Genomic DNA, 10890 nt, shown 5'->3' with positions numbered 1-10890 from the left:
TGTTCTGGATTACATGTTCTAGAACATTCCACACAGTTCCAGAAACTCAATTCTGGAATGCAATCGGTTTCCCAGAAACACTTCCAAATGCCTATTCATAACTGTCTTTCCAGACTTCGATATCTCGAACCATCATTGTTACCATTTCAACCAACATTATTAAAAAAACCCATCATACCTGAAACCACTTACCCTTATACAATACCACCATGTCCACCACCACCACCCACTCTTCCATGGAGGTTTCGACTTTCATATAAAACTCGCAAGAGCAAATTTGATATTTCAGAATTTGTGGGAGTAAGTTCAATTTGAGAGGGTGCATGAAACAATTGCCGATTTTATATTATGTTACTTACAGATCTCATTACAGTATCTTCCATGCTCATCTCTTCTATGCATATAGCTTGTATCTATTGTACAAATCCTTTTATTCTATCTAATACAATAACACTTCTCTCTACTTCGAACATAATGATGTTAAGTTAGTGTCATCAAAAAATGAGAAATGGAACAAACTCCCTCTTGAATTTTGATGGGGGTACCAGTGCCTTATTACATATATGCATCTCAAAAGAGACAAACTTAGGACATTAAAGGTATATATATGCTAATGTAAAATCTTCATACCATTACCGCTTGGAATCATTCATGTTTTTTCCTTCAAAAAATTCACCTAGGATTCGCTCTAGATCTTCAGCAGTGTATTTGATGTACCTCTGACTACTCTTTACATTCTCCACTAGAGGCCTGTTAAAGCACAATCTCAGTTATGATTTATAGCTAAATAATGGCACAACACTTAGACCACAAGGCATAGAATTCCAACAAATCAACCCTTGAGCTGTTGAAGGAGTGAATTGGAACTATATAGAACCGTCAGAAAATTTATGTACTTTATTCTAGTGAGAGGAAAAGTCTATTGATTTTCACATCCATGGATACTTGCTCCTATAAAGTAAACATAAACCCAGTATTGGATACACTACATACTAGCAAAGATACTTAAATTACAGTCCTCACCTCTATTTTAAAAATTACACTCCTTCACAGATGAAATATATTTTTTTAATGCAAATGACCCTTTGCATATGCAAAGAATGACCCTCCCTCGTATCTTCACATAGCAAAGAGCCTTCTCAGAGCATATTGACTTTTTTAGTTTGATGTAAATGGGCCTCTTAGTAGTTAAAAGCAACTCGGAGCCTCCCAAGAACATTTTCCCTCTGCAATTTTCACCATCATTGGCAACTATTTTTGTCTGTCTAACTTTGTGACATCACCAAAAATCTTCGTTTCTAATAGTAAGGGTTAAAGTTAAAACTACTGCCAATGATGCTGAGAATCACGTGGGAAAAATGTGTCTCAAAAAAGCAAGTTCACACTAAATTGGACTAAAAAATACCAAATTAATCTATGAAGGAAGGAATGGAGGGGTTGCAATTAGTTCAATTTAGTAAATCAAGCATCATAAAAAATATTTACAAAAATGTTAACAATACTCTCTTAACACATTCTTAACTATTTGATGGAATTGTTGAGAATCACAAAATTAAGTGGGTCTCACTTCTAATATAATGAGTCTATCATGATATTGTAGCTTCCACTTTCTAATAAATTCATTTAATAGTTAAGAGTTTGTTAAAAAGAGTATACTAAAGAGTGTATTGCTAGAATTCGTAAAAAGGAGAATACGCACCCAAATCGTTTCACAAACGATCTATAGGCAGGCAACAAGACTTCAGCAACTGCAAGAATGAGAGATTCTCGCAACTCTGAGTCTGGTACTGTCCACTGAGATTGTTTCTGATGAAGTTCCTCAAACATAGTATTGAATGTCTTAAACCTGAGAACACAGACACACTGACATATGACAAAAGAAAGGACAGAGGCTTTACTTCTTAAATAGCATCCAAAAGGAAGCAACAAAAAAGCTACCTGTCTTTAACAACTGCTCTTGAAGCACCACTACTGCCCCCATCACCACCAGCAGTACTACCCCCACCACTTGATGAGATGAGGCCCTGAATAGAGAGGGCCTGAAGAATCTGCCAATAGAAAAAAAGAAACTATGCATAAAGCATCCATGTTGTATCAGAAACACATGGTTTCAGCTCATTGTGTCTCTCTTTCCTATAGTTTAACATATCTGAATCTACTCACTACCTTCTTCCTTTAATAATAATCCTTGGATATAACAAAAAACAGAGGTAACATCCATGATAACTGCAAGACATAAAGTGGTAATCTCAATCAATAAGAAATCACCTTTGCCCAAGCATTTCTTTTGTATTGATTGGCATGCTGTTGCACAATTTTCCTATGTCGTTGTATCCAATCATCCCCCATCAAATCCTTCGCTTCGGACCTAAATTAGAAGAGAATTAAGAGAACATTAATTCCGAACTGGAAAAAGATGCAGTAAAATTCTCATGTTTGAAGGTTTCAGTGAAATTAAAAAGGACATTTGGATGACATACCTTCGAACTGATCTGACAATATAATGAATATTGTTCATGAGAAATAGGTGTGTCAAAGCAGGGTCTCTATATTGCTTAGATTTCCCATCTAAATTGGTTTGAAGAGCTTGCAATATTCGCATGGTCACAGAAGCTAGCTGTGAAGAATCACTTTCACCTTCAATTCCTTGGAAAAGTTGGTTTAGGGTAGACCGGTAGCTGCAAATATTTAGTTAATTCGGGTATGGTTAAATATGTCAAGATCTCAAGTGTAGATAGAGGCATCAACATGATTTACAATCACAATAAAAACGAGAAAGTGTTTTTGGCATTATCCTCACATAAAGTGTGAGAAATTGAATGGCTGATATGTAGTTTCACTTAACTTAGAATTAAAGCATGGGTTTGGAAAACAAAACTCAAACTAGTACAACAGAAAAATTTAATGGATGATTTGGTAAAAGATCAGACATTGTTGAAACACAAGTTAGTGAAAGTACATGCATGCTGCAGCACAGTACCCTTCACAGTCACGAAGGATCTTATCAGAATTGGGAAATTTGATGCAAATTCAGCATCTCCCCGTTTATTCTTGCAGGAGACCATACATAAAAATTATTAGTGATACTCAAGGAATCATCTTTCTAGCACATGCAAGCTAAATGTTTCCCCAAACCTGTACCAATTACAAAAACCCAACTTTTTTATACTTCCAATTTCTATTTTGCACTAACCAATATTAATTTCCAGGCAAAAGAGTTTTCGGACTCATGAACCAACTCTCTCAAGTGAATAACTAATTTTTTAGTGTATCTTACAAACAAATAAATAAAAACAAGTGAAAAAACTGGCAAAAGAAATTGAAGAAAGCTGTGCTGTTCCCACAAAAAAATTAAGAAAACCTAAAATAAATTCTACAAATCCTAGGTAAATGTAGATGTAGCTTTCTCACCAGTGAAAACAATATAAAATGATATAATTTAAAGAATATGTTCAAGAATTTGAAGCAGAATACAGCACATGTGAACTTACTCAAATAAAAACTTCACATAGTTAATCACATAGCTTGTCAAAGGATGAACAGTTCCATCAGTTACTGCAGTCTTTGTAGCATCTTTTTCAACTGCTTCTTCAAAATCTCCAAAGGTCTCCTCGGCCGTTTGTGCAAGCTGTTTTGTCAAACCCATTACAGCTTCTCTTATTTTGGTGCAAGCTCTGCCTTTAAAGAGTATTTCAATCTGCAAATTGTCCGTAGAAAAAGTTGAGAGTATTACAACCATTGAATTATGCCTCCTAACCACATAAAAACAGCCATAAAGTGTCATGTCCAAAGTGTCAAACATGTGAACACACTATTCTACAGATGTGCCACCTCTCAAAATTGGCTATTGAATATAAAATAAATTATACTTAACCTTATAAGTTTTATGAAACCTTCACAGTGGACTCAATGTTGCAGCAAGATTCAAGAATTTGGATTTTAAAAGAAAATACCTCTGAATGGATTTCTTGCAATATTTCATACATGTCCAAAAGCACAAATAACTTTTCAGGTGATCTCTTGCTTTTAGCAATAGCTTCTCCAAAACTAAGCAACATGGAAATACTGTTTGTAGTTACTTCAGCAAAACACTGATCACTAAGCGAGTCAAATCCTTCAAATATCTGATCACAGACTTTCCGTTCGGCAGCAAACAACAATTTGACCTGTTCAGGTACAATTGCATATTTAACCAAAAATATATAAAAGCGTATGAACAAATTTGGCAATGATCTTACAGCAATACGCATGAAATGAATCCAGTTTCCAATTTTGGCTTCCAAAACCTCCCATTGTAGCTTTTGAACATCATCTTTGTTGAGTTTCTCAACTCCAAGCTTTTGTAGACTTTCTTCCAATACTTTAGAACGGGTATCTCTGAACAATGATGATGATGATGATCATAATTACAGCAATAGTACTAATTATTAAAATGATAACATTTAATACACTTCAAACAGGTGATGGGATGGGAGGCATACAATCCATAGAGGACTGAAACTTTCTGCATTAGGACGAGAACATAACCAAGTAATTAGACAAATATTGTTATGCAGGGAAAAGTTGTGATTTTGTGTATTTGTTATAAACATATCTGATGAGGACCTCAAAAGAACTTCAAAGGATACAAAAAAAAAATAAAGAGCTTAAAGAATAGATAAATTTGTTTTAAGAATATTCCAAAAGGATATTCCTTGTGTCTAAACAGAATATGCATTTAAGGAGTAGCTCTAGAAACACAGGATGAGATGTAGAAGATCTAGGTTTCTATTAGTTAGAATTACTACTAAAGTAATTATTACTACATTAATCATCCCAACTAAAGGGCAGAAATTGATGAGATATGCACAAACTCTACTTTGATTGGAACACAAACCCAGAAATACAGTACGAGAAATGTTACCATCAGCTGCACTCTGAATGAAATACCAGTAAGAAAGTATCAGAACAAGACAGATTCTTATAACTTTCACTGTAGAAAACACTTTTCAGAAAATTATACTCACTCAACAAGTATCAAATGAACTTTTTTAAAAGTTGGATCGGAGTTGGTCTCTAACAGTCTTACACTTGGCTGTCAATAAGAATAGGAATGGTCCAGTTCCATAGAATTAACCAACCATAAAATGGAATTTCAAGAACATGATGCAAATCTGCATCCTTTCGCTCTCTTTATCATCCTTTTAAGGAATCCAAGCTTTCCTCTTCCACCACATCTAACACATTGCTTGTGTGAACACCGCCTAAATCACTCATGGAATTATTCCCATTTCAAAGAAATGTTTCGTGGAGATTTTAAGAAATTGTCATGTAAGCTTCCATAAATGTTAAGGAACTGGAAAGGATTAGTATGAATATTTTACATCAGCCTCTATACGTAGAAAACTCCAACCCTAAAGTAATGATTACAAAGAGATCTCTAGAATCCTCTAACAACTTCTAATGCCTTATAACAGCTTTAATATCCCACTGACTACACTCTCCCTCAAGCTGGTGAATAGATATCTATCATTCCATCTTACATGTGAGATCATGAAATCGTTCAATGGGCAGACCATTTGGAAACAAAACTAAAGCCCAGATGGGACATAAGAAGTAGTGATAAGGCCACAATCTATATATAAAGTGTCGACCAATCTCTGTGTTTGGTCCCATCATGTTGGACTAATTGTGAGCAATGCTAATAGTTGACTTATTATCATAATAAAGGATCATAGACTCTTCACCTTCCACTTTAAGATCATTTAGAATAATTCTCAACCATAACACACACCCCATGTGCCCTAGCTCAAAATCCAGACTCGGCAATAGACCTTGCTACAACATTTTGTTTATTACTTCTCCAAATCACCAAAATTTCCACCCAAGAACATGCAATATCCTGAGACGGATTTCCTATCTGTGACGGAAACTGCATAATTTGCATTCGTATACACTTTCATTTTTCATTTTCCTTGAACAATAATCCCCTTCCTGGACTTGTCTTTAAATATTGAAGGTTTTGTTCACAACTTGTACTAAATCAACACAAAACAACATAACTCAAAGGAATTATATTACTTCACAACACTTATAGCAACCAAAACAACAGGGTAAACAAAATTACCCTTAAAAGGAGCACTCTCCTTTTCACTTTGGAAAACCAAATACACCAATATTGTAAAACAAAAGCTAAAAAACACAAAATGTAATTGATGACCTATGGATTAGGTCCTTACTCCCAAACCACATAACTAACTACCCAATTACAATTAATTATAATTTAACCCCTTTTTTCCTTCTATGATAGACATGTAAAGGCCGTTCCCACTTCTTTTTGGTCCTGTCCTACTATTTCTAACAAAAAGTATAGCTTTGTCCCCTTCATGTCTCTAACACAATCTAACCAGCTGTGGATCACACCAAAGATTTATACAGCAACTTCACCAAACCACATAGAAATAACCAAAGCTCACATACTTAAAACGAATATAAAGCTCCCCCACCAGAAATTGCCTAGAAGAACTTAGATTGAAACATGCACTGCATCTAGTCCACATCTAATATCAATATAATACAATTGAATTGTCAATCAATCACCTGGAATCAATCACAAGTTAATCACCTAAGGTCAAAGCTTCCTTTAAAAAACGCTCCTTAATATTTTGTAACAGGATTGAACACAATAAAAAGCATTAAAAAAATTCACTTTTCAGTTCAGGGTTGTTATGCAATATGCATAAGTTGAGGAACATAACAAGGCAGTTTCTTTTTCCTTTCACTGTGAATCAGTCAATAGAAGAAACTCTACCTGTATATTTTGAGCAACTGTTGTTGGTGACCAGCTTGCACCATTTGCTCAGTTAAATTATTAAGCAACGGCAATATTCTTGGTGGTATAAGAACAGGAGGTGTGTATACAACAGTATCAGCATTACTTTTATGTGGCTCAGAATGGATATGAGAATTATTCTTGCTGCTGGAATCATCATCATGACCTGGTGATGCTGATGAAGGTCGCATTGTGTTTGGAAGAGAACCAAAGAGGCGTTCAGGTTCCACAGGTTTGCTGTAAACACAGAACAAGAGATGGTGCAAAATAACAAATATACTTTTCATCAAAAAACAAACTAAACTATTTTGTCAAGCAAAATGTCAGAGGTTCCTCAAGAATACAACTATGATTCTACACCAGGTAATCATTTTCCTACATAATTTTAACATATTTCTATGATTAATATTATCAAGGACCCATCAACTCGTTACCAAGCCTATAATCTAGGACACACATTAGACAGTTGAAAGTTATAAGCATAAGACCAACTACAAGAAAAATACCAAACCCTTATATAAATATAACAATCAGGTGGATGATACAAGAGAGTAACATCAGCATACATTTCAAAATGGATTAAATTCATATAAAATTTATATTTCAAATATTATTAAGTACTATTCATAAGACCTATTCCATTCATATTAGAACACAACAATAGCCTTATCCCACTAGGTGGAGTTTAGCTACATGCATCATCAGTAGACATTGGGCTCATTTAAAAACCAAATTCATATTATGCATAAATAAACAAATAAATAATGACAGAAAAGTGGCTTATATGTCAACAGCTGGAAGTTAAAGGACCTGACCGTTACCAGATTATTTTTTTATTAAAGATTGATTTATCTAATGAAACATCGTTTGTCTAAGAGAAGGAATCACAATGGTGATTTAATTTACAGAAGAAAATGAACTTTTGGTTGAACATGTAAAAAATCAACAACATTAAGAAAATAAACACAAACCTGTAAGATGATAATAGCCGCTTAAACTCTTCTTCTAGCTTAGAAATAGCTTCGGCTATCAAATTATTGGCACGGATGGCAATACCATCATCGTTCTTAAAACCCTTTTTATTGCCAAAAAATCTAATGTTTCGTCTCAGCTGATCAATTGCTTCAAGATAGCTCTTCACATCTTCATGTGGTCCTTTAATTATTTTTGCTTCTGCCTGCAAGTTAAACCAATGGGAACACCATATATAATATATGACAGGGGAAGGAAATTCCCTAAGCTGGTAAAGCAGAAGCAAAAGAAGGATAAATGAAAAACTGATTTCAAAATACCCAATGACTAGGGTATTACTTTAACACATCAAATAGGACTAAAAGAATAATGAAAAATAATGATATTAAGAAGCGCACAAGAATATGATTAGCAAGATGCAAAATAAAAAAATATAAATAAAACAAACACTAATATTTCTGAACATCCGGTCAGTGTGATTTAGTTTTCATTTGATACATTTTCCACCTAATTAAAGATTGTCATCCGGCACTAAAAGAGGCTCTATCCGGGGCACGACATATCCTCATAAAACTTGCATGATGAACTGAAAAACAATAAATGAGTTTGAAAAAAAAATTCTTTCCACCAAAGCTGAAAATGTGTATTAACCAACAATTGGAATTATTATTTAGGTTATTGCATCATGATGTCACAATAAAAATTAGAGTCAAGAATTGTATCACTGTATTAAATATAATCATTATATATTAGCAGGAATTGCCTTTGTCATGCTTTTTAGCAAATCTTTACACGGCCAATTCCAAGTTCAAATGAAAGAGGAGGGCTGTGTCAGACCATTTGTTTATCATTTTTAATCTTCCTCTTCATCTAACTTCTCTCAGAATTTTCTATTTTGATTTTTCAGAAACTTGTATGATACAGAACCTAGTATCAGATTCATTCACAAATACTTGCATTTCATTTGGCAACATATTAGCACTGTGAAGGGAGCCATGACAAATAAAATTAAATTCTAAAGCCTTCTACCCAGATCAGCATCTTTACCAGATCAAAGGATGGAACAATTTTCAAAAGAAATAGAATACTTTAGAGAGTGAAGCAGATCATGAGGTGATTCAAAATTTCAAACAGTACTGATTAGCAACTGTAACCACCCGAAGAATGAACCTGATAATATTGATCAAAGTGAGCCAATATGGCTTCTGCAGTCTTCAAAGTCCTGTCAATGTTCTCGTGAGCTTTTCGAATAGAATGTGTTCTGATCTGCAAAACCAAAGAGAAAAGAAGAAAAAGAAACCAACTACACATTCAGCAGCACATGGGAGAATCTTGAAAAAGAAGCAAAGGCAAAACCCAAAAGTTCCTTAAAACTTAAGCAAGAAATAATGTTCAGTCTTCCTGATACAGTGGGAAATTGCAGATAGACGCAGGCACAGTTGCAATCACAAAGAACACAAGTAAGGTCTTTGTTTGTGGTCACGGTTTCATTGTGATTTTTCATGTTGCAAGAAATTAAAGACAAATGCAGTGATCATTACAGTCACAAGTAAGGGCTTCATTTGAGGACAAGGTCACTATTTTGTTGTGATCTTTGACATGGTGAGAAATTGCAAAAAATGCGGCCAAAATTGGGATTGCTTAACCACAAGTAGGGTCTTTTTTGTAGTCACAGGCACAGTTCCAAACAAAATGCGACCACAGTTGAAGTCACAGAGACCCTGATATGAATCTGAAAAAAACGTTTTTAACTTTTTTGGGTCTTGCTTTAGTCAAATGAGGCTTCCATCCACTGTAAAGATATTTGAAATTATAAGACCGTAACAGATTAATATCAGAACCCAAATAAGGTCTGTGTTCGCCACTATCAGAACCCAAATAAGGTCTGTATTCGCCACTATCAGAACCCAAATAAGGTCTGTGTTCGCCACTATCAGAACCCACTATGGTAGCAATTTCGTACTCTAATATTGTGAAAAACTATAGACAAATGTGGTCTCAATTTCCGCGGCAAGATTTCAAACAAGGTCTCTGTTTCCAACTGTGGTCTCAATTTCGTCGCGATCTCCGATATTGTTAGAAATTACACACAAAGGCAACCACACAGCCACAATTAAAGGCATGGAGACCCCCAAAACCTTGAGGTTGCAGCAGAAATCAAAGCACCGAACTTTTTGAAAAACCTCCAAAAACTGACAGACCCAATAAAGAAAACAGCGATTTTGAGTCGAATGAGTGACCTGGGTCGGTCGCATGGCGGTTTCCAGGGCGGAAAGGCGGTGATCGAAGGAGCCCAGAATCGAAACGACGTCGTCGGTGATGGTCTGGCTTCTCTCCAGAGACTCTCTCATCGCCGAAGCTTTCTCACTCAGCAAGTCACCACCAGGCACAGCCATTACCATCCTCTGTTCTTCTTCTTCTTCTGAATTTTGATTTGGTTTCTTGCTTTTGCTAACACGAAAACAGTTCAAATGGAAGAAAACTACGTCACCTCGGAAGACTGCTGTCACCAGTTTTCGCACTTGGTCTGTTTTGGACTTTCGGTGCCATTTGTCACTTTTTATACAAATCAAGAAAAATAAAGAAAATAATCATAAAGAATAGTCTCATAAATGATATTCAAGTCTTCATTAACTAGAAATATCTTAACAAGATTTCTTATTCTCTTCATCACAACGACAATATCAAGTTTTTATGAGATAATATTTTGTTCCAACTGTGCTTATCAAATAAAAAAATCACATTATTAAGTCTTTATCAACGATTAAATACACAAGAAAATATTATATGATTGAATTATGCATTGAAAAACTTCAACAAACTTTTACAATATTGTGTCTAATAATGTATAGTTAAACGTAACTTTAAACTGGGAGATGGATTGTCAAAATCATTTTCAAAAGTTTAGTTACTTAATTAGTTTAGATTTTATTACATACAGTTTAGATTTTATTACATACAGTATAAAATATATTAAAGATAAGAAAGATTTGGGCTGAAAGATTTTATATTGATTTATTACAATCAATTTTTGGTTGATCAAATTGGTAAAGTTTTACTAAGTAATTCTTGGTTAAAACAACACAAGTATTATTAGAACAATTAGT

At 34.6% G+C, this 10890-nt stretch overlaps 1 protein-coding gene across 1 annotated transcript; it reads right to left on the bottom strand.

The window, feature by feature from the left end:
• Window positions 1-324: 324 nt before the first annotated feature.
• Window positions 325-10415, bottom strand: LOC137830402 (exocyst complex component EXO70A1-like). Its single transcript, XM_068637719.1, has 12 exons — window positions 10024-10415; window positions 8954-9049; window positions 7783-7988; window positions 6791-7048; window positions 4239-4377; window positions 3954-4166; window positions 3492-3697; window positions 2481-2678; window positions 2269-2368; window positions 1939-2048; window positions 1700-1846; window positions 325-750 (listed from the first exon to the last, which is right to left on the bottom strand). Exons 1-12 carry the CDS (start codon window positions 10183-10185, stop codon window positions 633-635), a joined length of 1953 nt encoding a protein of 650 aa, XP_068493820.1. The 5' UTR covers window positions 10186-10415; the 3' UTR covers window positions 325-632.
• Window positions 10416-10890: the final 475 nt, after the last annotated feature.

The sequence above is a fragment of the Phaseolus vulgaris genome, chromosome 7 (genome assembly GCF_000499845.2).
Source record: "Phaseolus vulgaris cultivar G19833 chromosome 7, P. vulgaris v2.0, whole genome shotgun sequence".
NCBI classification, from domain to species: domain Eukaryota; kingdom Viridiplantae; phylum Streptophyta; class Magnoliopsida; order Fabales; family Fabaceae; genus Phaseolus; species Phaseolus vulgaris.
Note: the sequence above shows the minus strand (reverse complement) of the source record. Positions and strands in the feature narration are given on the sequence as shown.